The sequence below is a fragment of the Triturus cristatus genome, chromosome 6, assembly GCF_964204655.1.
Source record: "Triturus cristatus chromosome 6, aTriCri1.1, whole genome shotgun sequence".
Taxonomy (NCBI): Eukaryota; Metazoa; Chordata; class Amphibia; order Caudata; family Salamandridae; genus Triturus; species Triturus cristatus.
In genome coordinates this window covers 212,675,721-212,699,430 of record NC_140589.1, presented here as the reverse complement: position 1 = coordinate 212,699,430, position 23,710 = coordinate 212,675,721, and the positions used below count along the sequence as shown (strand labels likewise).

Here is a 23,710-nt window from a genome sequence, read left to right as displayed (position 1 = left end):
CTTCATTAAAAGGCAACAGCGGCTCTGACACCGCAGTTGGAGAGTGCAACACCTCAGTCAAGATATTAGACTTGAACTCAACAGATGGCAATTGAAGGTCCAACAACTCTGCAGCCTTTCTTATCACAGCATGATAAGGAGCCGCGTCTTTAGAAGGTTCATCTGAAGGAGGAGTGATCTCCCACTCCGGAGACAAATCCAACCCACTTGCCTCCTTCAATTCGTCAAACACCTCATCGGATTCGACAAATTCTCCCTCTTCAGCCTCATCCATAAGATAGCTCCTCTCCTCCAGCACTCTCTGCGCCTCTCTCCTGGAACGGATCCGCACCTGCGGCGTCGGCGGCGCCGTGATCGAATCCGACGGCGCCGGCAGAGGCGTCGAACGCGGATCAGCTGGAGCAGCCGGCGTCGAACGAGGTTGAGTCGGCGCCGGTGAAGAGGGAAGCGGCGTCGATGTTTTCGGCGCCGGCATCTGCCAAGACGGCGTCGCTGGGAAGAAAGGCATAAACGGTGCTTGAGGATAAACCTGCGGCACTCCCAGATTAAAAGCCATCGGACCCATCGGACCCATAGGTGCACCAGAGGAATACATGGCCCGTGAGAACACCCCATACATCGCATTGAGATACTGCGAGGGGTCCTGACCTGGATTAGGGAAAGCTGGATACTGGTCAGGTAACACCGGACTCGGGCCTGCCGGCGCCGACGGTGGAACTTGCGGCGTCACAGACTCACCCGGAGCCTGATCATCCTCATCCTGGGCCGGAGTCGGAGACGGAGCCGAAGGACCTGCAGGACCTGGAGAAGCCATCGGCGCCGGAGAGGACGCCGGCACCGGCGAATCAGCCGGAGACGGAGAAAACACAGGAGAAGATGGAACAGGAGGCGAAGCCGGAACAGGAGAAGGAGACACTGACTCCCTTCGACGCCGAGCAGGCGATTTAGACTTCGACGTCGAGGCCTTGTGATGAGACGAATGCCTCCTTTTCTTCTTATGCTTCTTGCTCTTTGAAGCATGTCCCGACGTCGACTTGGAAGCCGACCTCGACCTCGACCTGGATCTTCTTCTACCTCTTTTCTCCTTTCTCTTCATCCGGGCGATAAAGAGCTTTGCCTCTCTTTCCTTAAGAGCCTTTGAGCTCATCTTCCTGCAACACGAACATCCTTCAACATCGTGGTCCGATGACAAACACCAAACGCAGTCGTCATGCGGGTCAGTGATGGACATGTGTTTGCCACATTCATGGCAAGGCTTGAAACCAGACTTCCTTGCCGACATTCTCGAAGAAAGACAGAGAAACTTCGGAATAAACACAAAGTAACAGGTAAAGCTACCAGTAACTATTCCCGAAATCCGTTGGCGTCGTCGGCGCGGAAAAAAAGGAACTGACGTCATCACGCCGAGGAGGTCTTCTTATGGAGCCGGTGACGTCAGTGGAGTCGCGAGCGGAGCCGTGTCTCTGTGACGTCATCTTCGACCCCATCGGCGTGGACTGCTACAAAAGTTTCCGAATGTTGCTGGCGCAGGGGATATTCACAAGGTGAGGAATCCACTGGCAGATGTATCCATCAGAAGAATGAATCGCACACAATTAGTGTGGGGAACTCTTGATCCGTATTTACCAGTGTCAGTATCAAGGTTTTTAACTCCGCCAGCTGTGCCATGCAGTGTCCTAGAGATTGCGTTTTCGTGCATCCCGCATGCGACCTTTAACGACTGCACATGCCGCGCTATATTGTTGCTTACTTCCTGTGGACAGTAGAGAAGATCAGTCAGTGGAAAATGTTATATTCATACTGATTTAGAGGCATTATTTCGTTTGGTAGAGGATATTGTTGTTCGTATTGCAGGAATGCTTGTGTCTTTAGATTTGGGTCGCACCTGTATTCTACATCTGTTGCAGTGAGAGAATTCGCCCCCTGTATCCATCTCGAATGCAAGGCTTTAGCGTTAGGAACGCTAGCTTTTGTCGCAGCCTCTAAAGCTGGAACTGGAGTTACTACTTTTATTAGTTTCCCCTGAGCCAGTGCGCTTTCTCTCAGGATCATTTCTGTAGATGCAAAGCACATCTCAGCATTTGTGTACAAATATGATTTGTATGCAATTGGTATCGTTTCACCTTCTTTATAGGTCAGATAGGTATACCCAGATTGACCCGCAATTATACAGATTACCAGGTTGCGTACGTTTACGCGTGTCAATAATTGTTTGGAAGCTATCATGTCAGCTTGTAAGGAACGAACTGTATCTGTGTGTTTCTTTGTCCATTGTCTAACTGAAAAGTCAGGCTTTATTAAATCGTAGAAAGGTTTTACTCTTTCTGGGTAATCCAGAATGTATGTTCTATCAAAATTTAAGAATCCCAGTATTGATTGTAAATATTTTAATGATTTTGGGGGTTGAAGCAGCGCATATTTTTCTAAAAAAAAATTGGCTGCCAGCCTTTTCCCTTCACTTGAAATCTCATATCCTAAAAACAGGACACTGAGGTGGGCAATTTTCGATCTTTTAAAGTTGAATTTGTAGCCCTCAGATGCAAATCCAAAAATTATGTTATTCACTCTGTTCAAGTGCTCCTCTAGGTCACTGTCCGGCAGATAAATATCATCCACATAGGACAATGCCTCGTCACATAATTTATGAAGTAACTCAGTTACTCTGGCCGAAAACAACCCCCGGCTGTTCTTATACCCCTGGGAGAGTCGACCGAATTGCCGCTGAGACCCTAGCACTGAAAATGCAGTTAGATACCTGCTTTCAGGCGCTATATTTTGGCAGAAATATCGATTTGAGATATCAAGTGTCGGTATATATTTTTCTCCGCACAATGTTATTCGTTAATGCGGTACTGTGTGCATTTTGGACTGTAAATGTCTTAGTGCAAGTTTTCAGATGTCTGTAACCCAAAACTAAACGATTTGAATTGTCTGGTCTCATGACCGGAAACAAAGGATTGTTCATCGATGAGGTGCAATTTTCGATCACCCCTTGGTATTCAAGTTGATCTAAGATCTCACTGACCTGTTTTTTAGCTTCTTGCTTTAATGGATACCTCATCTGTGCAGTTGGAGTATTCTTTAAAGGAATTATGTGGTGGGTTGTGTCCTCATCCCCTCCAACATGGTTTTTGTATAATGCTGGAGCCTAGGCAACCGCTCACTCCTGCCATCTGTGTTTTGCAAGTGCCTAGGAATATGATCTGAGAATGTCAGTAGCATTACCGTTTCTCCCTTCGGGAAATCCATGAAGAATGCTGGTGGCCAATCTTGTTCAGCTAACAAAATGTCATAACCAAACGTCCGGTTATCCTAAAAGTGACCTCTCACTGTTCTACTTTTGTCCTCCTCCATCTGGGGCATTATTTCATATACTTTATGTGTGACACTTACCCTAGTATCTGGTGTTTCTACCGTGATATAATCATTCAAGTCCGCTATCACCAGAAATTCCATCAGGTTCTGGCGAGCTATTGTTACTTCTGCCGCACTATCTAGCATCGTCAGAGCCCATTCCCCGTTCAGTAGTCGAGTCCTCAGAATTCTGGGTATGCCTAATCTTTAGACCTGCAACCTTTTTTAACTGTGGCTTTTGCTTCTCTTCTTTTTTAGAAGTGTAATCTTGAGCATGTTGCTCGTCTCTGGACTTTGTACGCTCTTCAAGTCTGTCTGACCGCCCTTCCCCCTCAGAGTTTTTCGATGAACCCTGAAAGGAATGAGAGGAACGCGTATCAGTACTCTGATAACTGTCAGGTTTCCTAATATTAACCCTATTCCTAAGGTTATACCTTTTTTCGGAGAGCTCCTGTGGAGGAGATCTACCTTGGGATTGAGATCTGTTTCCCTTGAAGTTTTGTTGTTTATTTTCCCACTTCTTAGTTGAAGCAGGTGTCTGCTTGGAAGTGTCCTTTTCACGACTGCCAATTAGTTGTGGTTTTAAAGCTTTCCCACCCAAACTGTCTCTGCCTAATTCTGCATATGAAGTTTCATATACTTTTGGTAGTTCGTGTTCCTGTTCTAAAGGACTGAACTCCCTTAGTCGTTGGCGGATAGCCACTGAAGCTGCTTCTCCTTTAATATTAGGTAATAATTTGGCTGATACCTGGGCATAGTTACCTAGTAATCTTATCCGTAAATTCAGAGGAGGTTCTGCCCCATACTCGTTTTGTATTTGTTTTAATACATCTGGTATCAGCGCTAATGACAGAATACCAGGAGTTCTGGTATAAATGGCAGCCAAGACTGCACCCCAAGTGGTACAATCTTCTACTTGTGGCGTTATGCCCATGGGGAAGCAGATTGTTAGCAATCTGTGTTTTTCAAATGGGGTAATATTCGGGAATACTGCCTCTAGCTGTGTTATTTTCTGAGTTACCCAGAATGGCATTTGTTCATGATTTGTGGGCATTTTGTCCATCACTGCGTGTAATATTTGTGGTGTTATTTTTATTGCTGTACCCTGAGCTTGAGTTCCATTTGTTGCAACTATAGCTGGTTGGACTTTGTGTCCTCATTACTAATTGTGTCAAGTTTGTGTATATTTTTATCACTTCTTTGTGTTGTGTGAGTAAGTCTTCTACTGGCATTGTGTCAATGTCCGGATGTGGTGTGTAGGCCAATAATATCGGCCATGTTGCCCCTTCTCTTCCAAGCTGGCAGAGTCTCACTCTATCTCTTGTGTGGGGTAGGGCACCTTAAAACCAGTATAAGGGTTCCTGGAACGTGAGCGGAACATCAATGTCCTCAAATGGACAATATTCCACTGGTGCATTTCCTGTGAAGGAGTGAAATGTTTGTTCTTGCATTTGCTGCTGGGAATGTAACCCACGAATAAAATACCTCTGTTCTGTATGATCTGTGTGCCTCAATCACAAAAGCTACTATGCCACCCATAGCTGTTACACCATGTGCAAGTAATTTCAGTGTGACTGTATGTCAAATTTTGTACAATCTGTATTGCGTTTGCATCTTCCGAGAGAGGTAGTGCTTACTGTGTAAGGGATCTAGTTCCTCGTTAGTCGTGTGTAGAGCACAAAATAGCTTTCAAGGAAACGAAGATAAGGTGTTTATGCACAATTTAGGAACAATGTGTCCTTCAAGCTTGATTAACAAACAGCCAATAAATAGGATTTTTCACCTACTCAGCTGTGGTGGAGATTTTGTCCATCCACTCCAGACATCTCCGGTGTTTTGTGAGTAGGGGTCTCCAAGAATAGCACGACTGAACTACTCAGATTCTACTGTTAAATAAGTACCCAATTAACGTTGGTTGCACCATGTTGTGTAGTTCCTATACGACCTATAAAGGATCTGCGCGTGTGGATAACAAACTGTGGGATTGGTGGCAGACTGATTCCGTGCACCCACACTGGGTATGTTAGCTTGTCTGTATCAGCTAGCTCACAGTGCCACTTGAATCTCCTTATCGGGGAGAGAATAGTTCTTGGCAACCTCAGAACATGACAACCCTGGTCCCTAAGAATCGTGAAACAATATACTACCTTTCACTCAGTCACTCGTGCTCACTTAGTTTATCTCAGAGATGCACATAATAAACAGGTTGGGAGTTGTCATTGAAAATGTATTGAACAGTTGTTATTTTAGTGTAGAATAGATGAGCTGCAACAACCATTAGACAGTAGCAGAGATATAGGACTAGCAGTACTGTGAAAGTAAAAGGATTGTACAGTTCTACCATTTTGCAGCAATCAAATATAGATCAGTACATAAAATACATGATAAAACGTGCGTACTCCCACGATGCCTCCCTAACTAGATGTAACTAAATGTACCTAGCATCTGTGTAGGTGGTATACAAAGAATCCCTAGGATCTAGTCAACCCCATTACCTAAATGAGAGAATATGGGACCCCGTCCTGGTCTCGAGTTGGACACCCCGCAAGGGATGTTAGACCACTGCGAGCTAGAGCGTCTACATGCAGGAACCTCAGCGTCTCTGGTCAGTGTGTCAGACGGGAATTCTCAGTCTCCTCGGTCTTTCTCAGCAAGATGTGATGTATATATACACCCATAGGTCTCCCCAGGCGTCCTACCTTGCTGTGTTACTGGGTTTGCCTTAAGGATAACGTCGGGCCTGAACTTTATAGAGAGATTATACAGGAGATGGTAGTCCTGCTGTGCTTCCAAGAATTCTCATGCATAATGTATGAGATTCCCTCTAGGAAAAAACCCACGTTCTGAATGCAGTGTCGTATCTAGGTAAAAGGTCAGTCCCTAAGAACAGTTATGTATGTAATGTAGGGAAGAATATAGGTGAAAGGTAACAATGTTACCTGCGCCTATATAGGGTACTTATATGGAACATAACAAGTGTGACGCTTGGATTTTTCATTATCGCTATGACTCTGGTATGCAACACTGATGGCAGTTCCCCCACTCTGAAAACTGTTGCAGCCCCACTGAGTTCTTTTGAAAAGGAACAGGATAAATACCTTCAGCTGTATGGGTAGAACTTGGTACATCCATTTCTGGCTTTGATTCAGGAACCATCACTGGTAAAGCCTCATCCAAAGTAAGCCCTTCAAAAAACAAAAAGACGAGATGTAACAGCCGGTTAAAACAAAGCACGAGACAGTTGAATACTATACCTCCCTGTTTATTACCCCAAGGGAGGCCCCCAAAAGCATATATAGGTCTTGGGGGCATTAGAATTACTCTATGTAATAGAGTAGAAAGAATACAAATATTGCTTTGCCTCTAATTTCTAGAGCTGCACATTGGGTCATGCTAATTACAATTTTTATACCCGAGAACTGTATGGTATACGAAGTCTGTTTCTATATTCAGGCATTTGACACCATGCTACACTACCAAATACATTATTATACAATTAATGCTACTGTAGCAACTAAAAAACCTAATTGTTGAAAGTGAAACTAAACTCAGTTCTGACCTGAAGAACAAGTTACTTACTTTTGGTAACAATGTAAGAGACCTATTAGTAATAAATGCTTTACCTTAGAATTACACCCAGGCGTCAGACTATCCGGAGACATTTTTTCTTAGCAGTACCTCTGCTCGTCGGTAGGTGGCGTCGGTCGACTCTGCGTCCGACGTCTGCGTCATGCTCGCTGGGATGACGTTGTGGTGTCTACTTAGACGCCGCCCCGGCGCGCTGTCAGTTCTGACATGACTTTCCACGCCAGAGGCACAGAGCCATGCAAGACACTGACCACTGCTGCACAAAACTAGGGCCATGCCAGGGAGTCCCTATCCCTAGCACTCAGTTCGCAGAACGGGGAGGATAGGTGAAGCGGTAAGGAATCTATAACTAATATGTGTCTTACAGATCCATCTGAAAGAGACTATTAGTTATAGATTCCGTACCTTAGAATAGATACCCCAGCAATACCAACCCTAGAGGTGGGTCTGCGAACTAAGTTCACACAAGGAAGTCCTGGAGAACACAACGGACAAAAAAGCAGTCTCACCGGAATTGGCTGTCTAGGCAGTAATGTGTGAAAGAATGCAGCGATGCCCACGTGGCTGCCTGGCAGATGTCACCGAGGAGAACTCCACGTCCCAAAGCAGTAGTGGCTACCGTCTCACTGGTAGAGTGGGTGTGCAGTCCTTCTGGAGGTTCCTTTTTAGCCAAAGAATAGCAGATCTTAATGCATAGGACAAACCATCGAGAGATGGTACATTTGTGCACTACCTGATCTTCCTTGGCGCCCACATAACCCAAGAAGGGTTGATCGTCCACCCAGAAGTCTTTAGTGCAGTCAAGGTAGAGGGACAGCGCACGGTTTAGATCCAGACTGTGGAGTCTCTCCTCTTTGGAAGGGTGCAGAGGTGAGAAGAAGGCGGGCAATGTGATGGTGTGACCTATGTGGAAGGAGTTAACCACTTTGGGCAGAAAAGAGGGTCTAGTACAAAGAACCACTTTGTCCGGAAGGACAGCAAGAAAGGGCAGTTTGGAAGATAAAGCCTAAAGCTCACTCACCCTGCGAGCAGAGGTGATGGCAAGCAAGAAAGCAGTCTTCAAAGTAAGGAGACAAAGAGGACACATGTAGCGGCTCAAAGGAAGCACACAAGATATGTGATGACAAGATTCAAGTCACACTGGAGCATTACGAAAGGAGAAGGAGGAAAAAGAGGAGTAATGCCCTTCAGAAATCTGTTAATAGGGGACTTGAAAAGAGAAGGCTGATCAGGAAGGTGTAGAAAGGCCAAAATGACCGAAAGATAGCCCTTTAAGAGTGCCCAGGGCAGAGACCTGCTGGGTCCAAGAAAGAAGAGCAGAACATTTGAAAAATGGACAGAAAGGGGATCCACAACCTTTGCTCTGCACCATGCCACAAATGTATTCCATCAACAGGCATATACCATTTTAGTAGAGGGACGCCTGGCTGCCAAGATATTACAGACTTCAGGAGGAAGGTCGAAAGCCGTCAACTTTTGCCGCTCAATCTCCACACAAGGAGGTGGCGGCTGGACAGGTTCGGGTGGAGGACCGTCCCCTGCTGCTGGGACAGAAGATCCTCCCGAAGTCGCAGTCTGATTGGAGGATCCATGGCCATGCTCAAGAGCTTGTGGTACCAGACTCTTCATGCCCAGTTCGGAGCCACAAGAATTACTTGGGCCCGGGCACGCTTGCTCTTCTTCAGCACTCTTAGTAGAAGTGGTCCAGGAGGCCGCAAATCCACTCGTGAATTAAGCGGTCGCAGAGCGAGTGCCGCCTTGGAAACTCCAACCCACAGGACTGCAGACATTACGCAGTCTCTTTGGTGGCAAATAGATCTAACCAAGGCTCCACCCACTGCTGAAAGAGACTTTCACCAACTCCAAGTGAAGACCCCATTCGTGATAGATCATGAACCGGCAGCTGAGTTTGTCCGCCCTGGCGTTCAGGGAACCTGCTAGGTGTTGAACTACCAGGAATACCCCCTGATGTTCCAGCCATGTCCAAAGGCGAAGAGCCTCTTGACAAAGGGTCCACGACTCCACCCTGCACGGTTTGTTGCAGTACCACATGGCGGTGGGGTTGTCTGCTCGGGAGGATAGGTCCAAAACTGCATTGTATCCAGAACTGCTTTGATGAAAAGGAGCTTATGAGAGGGAATCAGGTGCGACTTCGGCACGTTGACTGAGCCCCAGCGAATGCAGGAGGTCCGCTGTTGTCTGGAGGTGGGAGATGACAGCCAGGGGCGAGCCTGCTCTCAACAGCCAGTCGTCGAGACAGGGGAAGACTGGAACCCTTGATCTGCGCAGATGAGCTGCAACCACTGCCATCACTTTCGTGAACACCTGACGGGCAATGGTAAGGCCAAAGGGAAGCAAGGGAAACTGCAAATGCTCGTAGCCTACCGTGAAACGTAGGTAACGCCGGTGGGCAGACAAGACAGGGATGTGAAAATAAGCGTCTTGCAAGATAGGACGCAGGCCTTGGTCCTTCTTGGGTACCAGAAAGTAGTGAGTAGCAACCACGACCTACTTCTGGCACAGGGAATCATTCGATAGCTCCCTTGGCCAAGAACCATAACTTCCTGGCGGAAAAGGGCTGAATGATAATCCGACATGCGATGGTGTGGGTGGCATGGAGGGAGTGGTAGTCTCAAAGGGGAGGGAGTAGCCATTTCGGAATATCTGCAAAACCCACCTGTCCGAAGTGATGTTGTGCCAGTGGGGGAGGTGATGGCGGATCCTGCCACCCACTGGTTGCCCTGAAAGGTCATACTAGGAAGGTTTGCAGGCTGCTGCAGAGGGGGCATTAGTGGATAGCATGCCCGCTGGCCCCCAGACCCGCGACGCTGTGTCCCACGACCACGCATAGGCTGGGTAGCTTGCACGGCCCTGTGGGTCCGGGTGGAACAGGGAGGGGCACCACTTCCATAGCCACGAAAGGGACAAAAGGCAGACTGCATGGGGCAAGAAGTTGCTGCGAGGCCCAAGGATCTGGCTGAAGCCCTAGAGTCCTTGAAGCGCTCAAACATGTTCTCCGTCTTATAACCAAACAAGCAATGGCCATCAATGGGCATGTGCAAAAGTGTGGACTGGAAATCCGCAGAGAATCCAGACTCTCAGGGCTACCGACGTGGAAACTGTCCTACCCAGCAAGTCGGCGGTATCCAGCCCACAACGGATGGTTAACTTTGCTGCACCTCGACCCTCAGCAACAGTGCGGGTGAGTATGTCCGAGGTCTCCTCTGGTCACTGTGGCAGCACTTGTGCAAACGTATCCCACACCATCTGCGTATAACAGCCCAAGAGACATGCAGTGATCACCAACCGCAATCCCAAGCTGGGGGAAGAAAACATCTTCCCAAGATGGTACAGCTTTTCGGATTTCCTATCTGGGGGAGCAGTAGGGAATACGCCCATTGAGGATGAGGCTTGGACCACCAAGCTCTCAGGGGTAGGGTGTTGGAAAAGGAAAAGTAGGCTGCCCGTGGCCGGGCAGTGGCATCGGGGAATCATCCTGTCCACAGGACTTGGACCAAGTGCCCAGAAGGATGTCAGTGAGGGCCTCATTAAAAGGCAACAAGGGCTCCAAAAAGGCTGCTGCCAGCTGAAGCACCTCAGTCAGGAGGTTAGTCCTGACAGCCACCGTAGGAAGCTCGAGACCCAGGGCCTCGGCTGCCCTACGCAAGACCACAGCGTAGGAAGCTCCCTCCTCAGTAGCCATGGTAGGGGGAGGAAAGCATACCAAGTTCTGGGGAGGTATCCAGACAACTGGCATCACCCATTCCTCCCGCCAGTCCGGCTCCTCAAGTTGGTCTGCAAGAGGGTCAATAGACCCCTCCCAGTCCTCCTCACCCTCCTCTGGCTGCCACTCAGGACAGCAGGGATGAACAGCGGTACAAAAGTACCCTCCAGCGCTGGTACCGGTATCGGTCCGGCACCGTGTCCACGTCTGGGTGAGGTTGGGGTCAACCTCAGCTGGGGGAGCAACAGACGTCGGGGGCGCAGTCACTGGAATTGGAGCAGGGGAAGGTACTGCGAGGTCGACCGGCACCGATCTGGATCCAGGCCTAGATCCTTGGGTACCCAGTGGCACAGAGGCCAGAGTCGCCAGCATCAAAGGCCTAGGGCCACCAGCCGACTCTGTGGGGACCGAAGGCACACCTACTGGGTCAGGCTGCCCAAAGATGCTGTGCAGCACTTCGTAAAATGCACGAAGTTGGGCAGCGGACGCTCCGGCTAGTACAGCCACTCAGACAAATAGCCACACACCCATGGAGGCAGCTGCACGCACAACTACGTACACATTGATAATACCCACTGACACACGCAACCACACGCTGATACAGTCACGCGCACATCCAGCTACACACACATACAGACACCAACATCCAGCTATACATCTAAACAGCCTCTCTAACACCCAGCACAGTGATACAGCCACCGTCACACCCAGCCATACAATAATAAACCCACTGACACACCCAGCGCCACAGATAGCCACTGACATGCCTACTCACACACTGATTCACCCACTCACAGACCAACTTACACACAGAAATAGCCACTGACTGCCAACCACAAACATATCCTTCTGGCAACTGGGAGTCAATGAAGCTGCCTCAGATGGGCGAGATGTGATGGCGAAAATAGACCGGACGAATGATCCTAGCCGCTACATTCTGAATTATTTGCAACCGAAGGATCAGAAAACCTGGAAGCCCCAGATATAAGCTATTGGCATGATCCAAATGCGAGGTCACCAATGCAAGGACAATGATCTTTCGGCTCCCCTCTGGGAGAAAACACAATAGCTTTCCGACAGATCTTAACTTAACAAATAGGATGAGGAAATCTGCCAGATTTGAGCCGGAAAAAAAAAATCGGCATCAAACCGAATTCCTAGATTTCTAGCAGACGAGACCAGTGTTGGAGGATTCAAATCTGAGGGCTAACAGAGGCTAGATGGAGGAGACATAGCCTGACTAAAAAAATAGCACCTCAGTCTTATCTGCGTTTAGTTTTAAACAGTTACTGTTCATCCACACTGAAATATCTTTCAAGCACTCTTTGAAGTTAAGAAAGGCCGCTTCTGAATGTTGTCTGAACGAAAACACAAGCTGCATGGCATCCGCATACGAGACAACCTTCACTCCCCAGGATTCGATGAAAATGGGCAAAAGGACAAAAAATAGATTAAAGAGCAACGGGCTAAGAGCAGAGCCCTGCGGCATTCTACAAACCAATGGGAAGGAAAACCCGTTGAAATCGATCTTCTAAGAAAGACTGTAGTCAGGATAACACTCTGTGTCCTGAAAGCCAAGAATACTTAATCTCTTCAGCAAGATCGAATGAGCTACCGTATCTAACACTGCCGACAGATCAAGTAGCACTACCATAGTGGAAGCACCACCGTCAGGCGCCTCTGACCGTTTTGGACAATTACACTTGTGCAGTCTCTGTGCTATAACCTGCAAGGAAGTAGGATTGCGTGTCATGCAGCAAACCACTGGCTTCTACAAAGGAGGATAATTGGCGCTGAACCATCTTTTCTAAGATTTTTCGAGGGTGTCGATAGCAATGAAAGTGTCATCTGATTTTCTACATTCAAAAAGATTTGATTTTCAGGTAATGTTCTATACACCAAGAGAAAGGTGAACATCAAGCAAAACGTTGGAAAAAGCTAAACTAAATGAACAAATCACTACAAATAAAGGATCAAAAGAAATAGACCATTCCATCTTTACACATTTAAAGATTAAAAAAGTACTTAGATCAGTGGGCTGGACACCTCTGCAAAATACAGAGATCTAGGATAAAGGACACTGACCAACGCAACAAAACGTTTGATCACCTTCAATTACTGTCACATATGCAGCAAACAGTTTTCATAGTCGCCAGAAGGGGAGTTGGAAGTGCTGCAGCAACCCAAAATATAACTATACTGGAGTTCAGAAGAGAAATAAACAAATATCCCTTACATTTTTGTCTTTATCTTCTCACATTTGCTGTGCATTCAGAGACAGAGGTCAAATGTGAGGCTGTATTGACTGACAAATACCCAAGCTGTATTGACTGACAAATATCTGTATATTCATTTAACATGGAGATTGACATTTACTTTCTCGGACTACGAAGTCAGAGGATTTTGTAAAGTGAACTATGATAATTTTGCTTGAGTACAGGGTATGTCAATTTGTTTTCAAACATCACAAAACCTAAATCCTGTAAATAAACTGTACATACATACAATATATCAGCAAATAAAAGAGCACAATTGGAGCACTTTTTTAAATTCTGAAGTGCGATTTCAATGAAAAATGTGCATTCTGTCAATTACAGTGAGCCACCAAACCACGTTTTAGTAAGATATTTGTGAAAGGGTGCTACAAGATGCACTCTGGCTAGCTACATATTCACTTAATCTCCTGCTGGATGAACGCGGCTCATTTGCTATACTTCTTTTTAGTGTGACATTTGCATTTTTCATTATCACTTTGACTCTGGTATGCGATGGAACAATGTGTAAATCTGGAACTCCTGATAGGGAAGTATACATTAGCCAAGGAAGGGGTTTTACACCTCTGCTTTGTTGATCTCACTAGCGCCTTTGACCTTGTGAATTGCACCAAAATATGGCAGACATTGAACGGGCTAGGTGCCCCTATCGATATAATTGTATACTTATTTCAGATTTACAATATCCTAACATCTAGAGTCCGGTTTGGCGCGTCAAGGGAATGTACCCCGGATTTCAGTATAAGGCGCAGAATTCGACAAGGCTGCGTTTTAGCGCCTCTTCTATTCTCCCTATATATCAATAATGTAGATACTTTCCTACAAAACCAAGTTGCTGATGCCCCTAAAGTAGGGGCACGCCCAACCCCGGTACTCCTATATGTAGACGATGCTGTCCTATCAAGGACAGCGAGCGGTCTGCATCGCCAAATAGATAACTTTGCCCTGTACAGGTCTGAAAAAGACCTCCAATTAAACTTTAAAAAAAACCTTTGTGATGACATGTGGGAGCAATAGGCTGAAAAATATACATCACGTAGGATGGCTAGTTATAAATAGAGTTAACTTTTTCATATTTAGGTCTTATTTTTAATAGGAGTGGGAATTGGAACACACATTTAGAATCTTGCTAAATGAAACTTATAAGGTCAACTGAAGCGATTCATAGATTCAGCAAAAATAGGAAATAAACCCATACAGGAAATCCTTGCTCCATACCGAAGTGTGTTACAGGAGTATGTTATGGGGCTGCCACATGGGGGAGAGCCAATACTGCTGCCCTTCAAATCCAAGAAAATAAATTCTTGAAAAAATTGTTGGCAGTCCCTGGCAGTACAGCGAACTACATAGTACACAAAGAGTTATCTGTACCATACTTAAGTGATTTAACAGATATGGCGGGGATCACTCTTTGGCCAGGGATATGGGCCAAAGACAAGGCTATATTTACAAAGGATTTGTTATTGGACTGTTTGGCCCTCGACCATAGCAGGAAAATCCCCTGGTTAGAGCACATTTTTTCCATTTTAATATGCTGCAAGATAGATACTGATAGAAAGAACCCTGCATCTAGCCAGGATTATAGCAAAAGTGAATTGAAGCTAAGATGTATGAATGCTAGGGAATGCATAAGAGGGGTTAAAGTTAGCCAAAAACAGTGTTCTCTTATTGTGAACACCCATTTGTAAGGGGCACACAATTATATCTTACGCAGGTAACAAATATCCAACACAGATTTTATTTAACGAGGCTTAGGCTTGGCACACTTCACTATATTATTGCATTCCCTAAAATGGAAAAGTGGTGCAATAAACTGCCAAACTGTCCGTGTGATGCAAAGTCCCCCCCAATCTACGCTGCATTTTTTACTTGTTTGTAGTTTTTAGAAGAATATTCAAAAAAAATTCTTAAAACCTTCATTTTTTATCTAATATGCTTTTCCATTACAAAGATGCTTTTAACTTGGTATGTAGTCTGGAAAATGAGAAAACTACGAATGCAGTCATCTCGTTCATATTAATGGCAATAAGAAGGAAAATGTACTCACATTTGGATGCATTGGTATATGAAAAACCAGACGAGTGTATGTAGACACGATATGTACAGCACCGTGGGACATACAATAGCACTCTGGGACATACAATAGCACAAATGCACCTTATGAGATGGAAAGCATCCCTAATCTATGCTGCACTATCCTCTTTATTCTTTTGTAGTTTTATAAGGACATTTATTTAATAGCACAATGCACTTTACGTACCTATTAACACAGGTTACTTTGACTGTTTTTACTGTGCATTTTATCAGGACATATATTAAGCACTTTGCACTTTTTTTAACCTATATGATATAGGTTATTCTGCCTATTTGTACTATGTATCATGTAATGTGTATTTTACTTTGATGTATTGATTGAGCTGATATAAAACTTTGCTGTATACTCTCATTTTTAAAGAAAAACTGTAACCGATCCCTCTGATTAGAATGCTTTTATAGTGTCATACTTTGTACTAAATAAAGCTTTGACTGACTCTGGTATGCAACACTGATAGCAGTACCTCCCCTATGAAAACTGTCGCAGCACCACTGAGTTCTTTTGAAAAAGAGCAGGATAAATACCTTCAGCTGTATGGGTAGAACTAAGTACATCAATTTCTGGATTTGATTCAGGAACCATCACTGGTAAATCCTCATCCAAAGTAAGCCCTTCAAAAAATGTAAAAAAAGACGTGATGGAACACCCGGTTAAAACAAAGGACGAGAGTCGAATACTTTAACTCCCTGTTTATGACCCCAAAGTATGTCCCCAAAAGCATGCCAAAGCCTTGGGGGGCACTAGAAACAACATGTAATAGAAGAGGAAGAATACAAATAATAATTTGCCTCAATTTATTAGGGCTACATATTGGGTCATGCTAATTAAACATTTTCTACATTCCAGATTTATACCCCAGAACTGTATGGTATACGTGGTCTGTCAGTATTACTACATTCCATATTCAGGCATTTGACACCATGCTACACAACCAAATAAACAAGTCACTTACCTTCCGTAACAATATATCTGTAAGAGACATAGTAGTTATAGATTGCTTACCTTAGAATTACCCCAGGCGTCAGACTGGATCCCGAGATTTTTTTCTTTAGCAGTACCCATGCGCATCAGTAGGTGGCGTCGGTCCACTGCGCGTACGTCGTTGGAATCGTGTTCGCCGGAATGACGCTGCGGTGCCTACGCAGACCCCGCCCCTAAGCGCTGACTTCAGTTCTTTACACGACATTTCACGCCAGAAGTACAGAGCCATGCAAGACACTGACCACTGGTGCACAAAACTAGGGCCCGGAAAGGGAGTCCCTTACTCTAGAAGTCAGTCCGCAGAACGGTGGAGGATGGGTGGGATGATTAAGAATCTAACTAATATAGGTCTCTCACAGATATATTGTTACCGAAGGCAAGTTATTCATCTGAAACAGACTATTAGTTATAGATTCCTTACCTTAGAATACATACCCCAGCAATACCAATCCCGGAGGTGGGTCTGCGAACCAAGTTCACACCAGAAAGTCCTGGAGAACTGAACGGCCAAAGAAGCAGTCTCTCCGGACTTGGCTATCCGGGCAGTAATGTTTTGTGAACTTGTGCAGGGATGCCCATGTGGCTGCCTGGCAGATGTCACAGAGGGGGACTCCACGTCCCAAAGCAGTAGTAGCTGCCAACGCCCTGGTGGAATGGGCGCGCAGCCCTACAGCAGGCTCCTTTTTTGCAAAGGAATAACAGATTTTAATGCAAAGGATGACCTATTGAGAGATGGTCATTTTTGCACGGCCCGAACTTTCTTGGCACCCATATAGCCAACAAAGTTGATCTTAAACCCGGAATAGTTTTGCGCGATCCAGATAAAATGATCATGCACATTTTGGATCCAGACGGTGGAGTCTCTCTTCCTTTTTGGAAGGGGGCGGGAAGAAGGTAGGCAAAGTGATGCTCTGTCCTATGTGGAAAGAGGTAACCACTTTGGGTAAAAAAGAAGCCCTATTTCGAAGGACAACCTTGTCCGGATGCAACAGCAAGAAAAGGAGGTTCAGAAGGAAGAGCCTGAAGCTCACTCACCCTGTGAGCAGAGGTGATGGCAACGGAAAAGCAGTTTTAAGGTCAAGAGTCTGAAAGGACGGAGGGGCGTGGCTTGGAGCCGCCGGCAATGGCCGTACTTCTGTGAAGCTCCAGACTAGCTGAAACATTAGCCCCATAATCCGTACATTAATCTGGCCTGCACGGGGTGGAAAACTCTGAGCCCCTGGATGAGACCCCGACCCGAGAGTGAGTTCAACTGAGACCCGCAAACGGCTGATAACAGAGTTGGAAGCCCTGGGAGGGTGAGCCCTAAGCTGCACAGCGGTCGTATTCAGGCAGACCGTAGCCATCAAGTGGTGGGCTGTGGAGCTGCAAACGGAGTGGGACGGCCGCGGAGTCACTGCGGCAGCAGGCCAGAGGCATGGCCCAACACTGGGTCAGTGATACACAAGACAGCAGCTTGTGAGTTCAGAGATGCCGTCCAGAGTCCGCGCCGGGTGGCTGTTAACGGCTGTCTGAACAGCCACAGATTCTCAAAGCAGGGGGCTGCCGAGAAGAGACAGTCGGCCCGGGCCTGGAGGAGCAGAATAACAGGTAAGCAGTATATCCCCGAAACAGGCCTGAGAGAGGAAGCCGGTGGCGGGCCTGCAACAAGTTCAGGCGCCGCACTGGAGGAGCACCCCACCCCGAAAATAAATTCAAACTGTGGCGATCGGGCACACAGTCAGAGGGAGAATCCCCAATGGGAGTTATATGACAACAGAGGGACACCGGCCCGAATAGTGAGAGATAGCAGAAAAATAGCTCGGTTTCTGGTTCGGTGAGCACTATAAAAGTAGGTGGCTTTCCCTGTGGCCATTCACAGCCAGGTGGCAGCTGCTGTAAAATTAGGTGTACGCCTTCTCCCAAGGCGGGGGGGCATGGAGAGACAGGAGCCCACTGAGTCCAGCTGTGACTGGGGACCGAAGAGTGGCACTGGATCAGTGGAAATCGGCCTGTCGGCAGAGGAGTCACTGGGCTACCTAGGAGGGGAGAGACGGGCCGATAACCAAAAGAAAGCAGCACTGCCCAGGACAGTAAAAGAGCACAGACAAAGAGGAGCTGCCTATATCGCTAGTCATGCAGTACGCCTGAGAACATGGTGGACACCATGGACTGTTTAGCCGGAGGGAGCCGAGCGGCTATAAAGGAAGAAAGGGTTCAACCGGATCGACACTCAGGCTGCACAGAAGATACGTACTGTTGGAGTTAGTGCACATATATTGTGACATTAGGGTGACATTACGGTGACGAGGGAAACAGCTGGCAGCCTAACCACGGTCTGTCAGAATGGTGCCAAATTGCACACCAAGACAGACCACAGCACAATTGTAGGTGAAATCTGGCCGGGTGGTGAGATATCCCGGAAAGGACTGTAATCACTACATGCAAGGAGGATAAGACCGGCGGTGGACAATTGGCCCTAGGGCCAGCTTTGTGGAGCAATGAGGAGATCAAGAAGGGCCTAAACTGAAAGAAGAGGGCAGAACACACGGTCTAGATGCAGCGAGGGGTACCACATAGCACCCAAGAGACAAGAAATGGTGAAGCCCAAAACGTACACAATTCAAACAAACAAAATGGACGAGTACGCAGTTTCAAAGCAGCCAGTAGAGGGCCAAGGAGACCGTACAGCGGTAACAGGGGCGGAGGAACCCTCACTGACTGCCATTATGGCAGCCATAACGGATCTTTAAAACACGCTCAAACCCAAAATCGATACAGTAACTGTCAAAGTAAATCTGTTGAGAGCGGATCTGCGTAAAACCACCAAAAAGGTAACGATTGCAGAAGGCAACATATCACAGCTGCAAACAAACAAAGCAATGGAGGACCAAATTAAACAGTTACAGCAAAGGCAAGGGGAGATGGTGGCTAGGTTCGAAGACCAGGAAGGGCGCGCCAGGCGGAACATACAGGTGGTTGATGTCCCCGAAGGAATGGAGGGACTCATGGCACATGCAGGCTTTACGTCCGGTTCACGGGGAGTAGGGATATTAATAAAAGTGTCAATTCCCTTTGTCCCGGGTAAGAGCTGGTGTGACATCTCGGGAAGATATATGTCGCCATCACGGGCCCATGGTAAGGTAAAACGATAAATCTGTGTTCTGTCTATGTGCCTCCAAGACTGCATGCAGAAACCCTTCCGGCTCTGGGTAAGATGTTGCTGGAGCTAACTCCGGGCACGTTGATAATGGGAGGAGACATGAATGCGGGTATGGACCCTCAGATAGACAGATTAATTGTGGCGGCAAGCGCGGGGGGTAAGGAAGCATTGGAGGGATTCATAACAGCAATGTAAATGATTGACCTATAGCAGGCGCATAACCCAGCAAACATGCAGTGTACGCACACCTCAGCCAAACATAGCAGCCACTCCAGAAAAGACTTTGCTTACATTGGAAGTTCAAGTGGGGCAATTTATAGATGCAACGCAATTAGCACAAGGGATCTCAGATCATTCCCCAATAGCAATAAAGATACAGAGACCAGTCAGACAAAATGCCCTTCCACCACAACTGGAGCCATAGTATTTCAGAAAAAGAATTTGCATTGAAAGTACAGATGCAAACTGAGCAGTACTTTCAAGAAAACGAGGGGTCGGTAGAGACGATATCTACCCTATGGAAGGCCTACAAAACTGTGATTAGGGGATATATTCAAGCTCAAATAGGCATTCATAAGAAAGAACAAAATAGAAAAGTGGCAGAGCTTGAGAAAGAGGTGGAGCAGTGGAGAGGGAAACTTGGGATGGGGGGGGCGGAGGGAGGGGGGCCGTGGATGAATCTAAAAACCGCCACTTAAGGCATAAGTAAAAAGAACTGAGAACCTTCGAGGAGCAAAGGGCAAGGACACATACTGGCCACCCAGAGAAAGATATGCAACATAGGCGACAAAGCAAATAAAATGACTGCATGGCTAGAAGAAAGATAAGGAACAAAGTTGTGTCCTGGAGATAAATGCACGTGGAGTGGGGGAGCGGTACACAGAACGGGTGAGGAGATAGCGGAGACATTTGCACAATATTATGAGGCACTAAATGCCTCCACAATGCAGCGCAAAGCTGCTGATTGTGCTGATTTACTGCATGAGATGAATCTTCCGGCGCTGGGGTGTGGTGGGGGGTGGGTAGGGGAGAATACGGATTCACTTGATCAGGATTTCACGGTGGAGGAGATGACCTCCAGTCGGGGAAGACAGCAGGACCCAAAGGTTTGCCAGTGGAAATGTATAAAAGTGTTGCAAGTAAGATTGCACCACACTTGCTATATATGTATCAGGAATCCCGGGCTAGAGACGCACAACGCCACCTTCCGACGCGCAGGGGTACTGCTGATGAAAACATTCCAGATCCAGTCTCACGCCTGGGGGTAATTCTAAGGTAAGGAATCTATCACTAACGTGTTTCTTTCAGATTGGGTTTCTACCGCACAGGGCAACAAGACTCAACCCGAGGAGATTGTATGGGGTGCTGCACTGGTCCAAAACGGAATGAAATGAAGACACTGTGCTTCTCTCCCTAGATGCGCCAATGGCATTCGATAGCATTGAGTGGCAATATACGTTTGAAACATTAACCAGATTCGGACCTAAGATCTGTTCATGGGTAAGACCCCTATATCAAGACCCGAGGGCTAGAGTAAAAGTGAACGGAGCGGTATTGCGCTCGTTCCAGCTGAGAAAGAATACAAGGCAGGGTTGCCTGCTCTCACCCATGTAATTCGCACTGGCATTGGAGCCACTGGCAGCCTTGGTCCGTAACAATCCAGTAATAACAGGATGAGAGATATGAGGTGCTTGGGAAGATAGAATATCTCTTTATGCAGACGGTGTGCTCCTATACCTGGCGAAGCCCCTCAGTTCAGTGTATCGGGTACTACACATCTTCCAACTGTTTACCAGCTACTCGGGGTATAGGATAAACTGGGGTAAATTATTGATCTTTACCATAAAGGGAGAAATCCTGCGGTGACAGCTTGAAATGACTCCATTGGTAGTTGAGCACATATGCACCTATCTAGGTCTCAAAATATCTGTGAAAGAGGAAGACTGCCTTGTGGATAATCTATATCCGCAAATACAGCAATTGAAAAAAGATGTTGAATGCTGGTGGAAATTGCCGATATCATTGATGGGGAGGGCAGGGATGTTTAAGATGATGTCCCTACCTAGACTGCTGTATGTCATGCCAAACACCATACAAAATACCGAAGACTGTGTTCCAAGAAATAGATAGTGAGATGCATAGACTCTTATGGAATGGAGGATCCGCTAGAATAGCATTATGTAAGCTGCAGAGAGGGGTGTATGAAAGGGGACTAGCAGTCTCAGACATTCGAAAGTACTATTGGGCATCTCAGTTAATGGTGGTGAATGACTGGGCTTTCTCTGACCTGAATGATCCAGCGTTCAGGAGTGACCGCTGGGCCATGGGGGAGAGGGGCTACTTGGTGGCTTTATTATGGAAGAAGCAAGGAAAGAATACTCCCACCTCATATGCAAACAGTGGTGCGGGCGTGGCGTGAAGAGGTCAAATACTTAGGGTGGGAGGGGACGCTGACCGAGAGAACTCCCCTTTGGGACAGTAAGCAGCGGCGAGAGGTGGGTAATCTGAATGGGTTCAAAAATGGTAAATACTAGGAATCGAAAACCTGGGAGACATCTGGAGGGGAAGTACAATGATAACGTTTGAGAATCTACACGCTGAATTTGAGTTGGCGGATAAAGAAAGGTACAGATATCTGCAGCTGAGTCACGCCCTGCGCAAATATATCAAGGATGGGGATACACTGGAGGAGTATTCTCCGTTGGAAGACAGACTACTAATTGACCATATGACAACTAAAGCCACCTCATTGACATATAGGAAAATTCTATATAATTCTCCCAACCTAGTTGATCCCCTGAAGGGAGCATGGGAATAAAATCTGGGAGTCCTAGAGAATGAGAACTGGGAGGAGGCAGTGCAGAGTCCACGGGAGGTATCGGTGAGGGCAATGTTCCATCTCATCCAGCTGAGAATCCTCCATGGATCCTATGCTTCCAGGACACAGCTACACCGATGAGGCCAGGGTAAATCTCAATATTGTGCAAGGGGGTGTGGGGAAGTGGGCTCCCTTCACATTCTCTGGGAGTGTAAATATATTCAACAATATTGGAAGGAAGTAATAATAATGGCAGAAGTCACAAAGGAAGAGAACCCATTAAAAACACGATGATTAATATTGTGTAATGGGTGAGATAAAGTGGCCCAATATGTCATGATCTGGCTGAAAAGAGCAGCAATAGTAGCGTAATGACATTGCGAGGAGGTGGGGGGCAGCTAGGACGCCAGATCCTCGGGAATGGGAGGATAACCTAGACTGGTGCTCAGGGGCCGAGAAGGTGACAAAGCTTATAAGGCCCAAGGGTAGATAAAGACGACATAGATAATACCAGAAAGAGAAAAGGGCGAGCCCTCAGGGATGATGAAGCAATAATGGAAGAAGGGTTGCGAAATTGTAAAAATGTGTAACTGATGTAAAACGAGTGTTCATGATGTTGTACATTTGAATAGCTACGTCTCATCCAACTCCACTACCTTCACATGGCTTATCTCACCCCTGCGCGCCTACACAGGGCAGTACTGCGCCCAACCTCAGATTGTACACGATGTGGCCAAGCTCCTGCCGATTTCTACCACATGGTCTGGTTATGTCCTGGTCTTGCTCCATTTTGGTTGGGTCTGGAGTAGGAAGTCACACAAACTCTGGGGTGGCAGGTCCCTCATGATCCTCTATGCCTTTTTCTGGGAGTATTTGACGGACTGGACAGCTCTAGAGCCAACAAACGCTTTCTGGGCACAACGGTGGCAGTGGCCAAGCGAGACATCGCGGCAGCCTGGGCTCAGGCCAAACCTCCTACCATACGAAAGTGGCGACAGGGGGTGGGTTGGTGCGCGGCACAGGAGGAACCCCTTTTTGAGGCCCGGGGATGTCCTGAGTCATTTCATAAGGTATGGGTCAAATGTCTAAACCTACTGTCTTAAGTTATGTGCTTGATTTCTCCCCTACCTTGTTACGTCGCTTGTCCTATGGAGTGGTTTGCTCGAAGGCACTAAATCATGACTGGGATTTTTGTTGCCTGCCGAAGATGGACTTTGATTTACTATGAAATCACATGCTGTCCTATGTATGTTTTTGGATGCTGCGACAGAAGATCCTCCCAAAGAGGCAGTCTGATCGGAGGATCGATGGCCATGCTCACGAGCTCGGGGTAAAGGAGTCTTCGTGCCCAGTCCGGAGCCACAATATTTACTTGGGCAAGGTCACACTTGATCTTCAGCACTCTGGGTATAAGTAGTCCAGGCGAAAAGATCCAACCAAGGCTCTCCCCACTGCTGAAAGAGACCCTGCACCACCTCCAAGTGAAGATGCCATTCATGATCCATCATGCACCGGCGGCTGACTTTGTCTGCCCTGGCATCCGGGAATCTTCCAGGTGTTGAACCACCAGGGATATGCCTGGATGTTCCAGCCATGTCCAAAAGCGAACAGCCTCTTGACAAATGGTCCTTGACCCCACCCCGCCATATTTGTTGCAGTACAACGTAGAGGTGGTGTTGTCTGTGAACACCTGCACTATTCTTCCTTTGACAGAAGGAAGGAATGCCTTCAGTGC

At 46.9% G+C, this 23,710-nt stretch overlaps 1 protein-coding gene across 9 annotated transcripts in view; it reads right to left on the bottom strand.

Moving 5' to 3' along the window:
- TDRD6 (tudor domain containing 6) overlaps nt 1-23,710 on the bottom strand; it is a 2,207,410-nt gene that overhangs the window by 1,029,490 nt on the left and 1,154,210 nt on the right. For all 9 annotated transcript variants that reach the window (XM_085610557.1, XM_085610549.1, XM_085610550.1 and 6 more), the window contains 2 exons: nt 15,559-15,645; nt 6,453-6,539 (listed from right to left, as the gene is read on the bottom strand). In XM_085610557.1, coding sequence (XP_085466683.1) covers nt 6,453-6,539; nt 15,559-15,645 — 174 coding nt within the window. The remainder of the gene's footprint in view (nt 1-6,452; nt 6,540-15,558; nt 15,646-23,710) is intronic.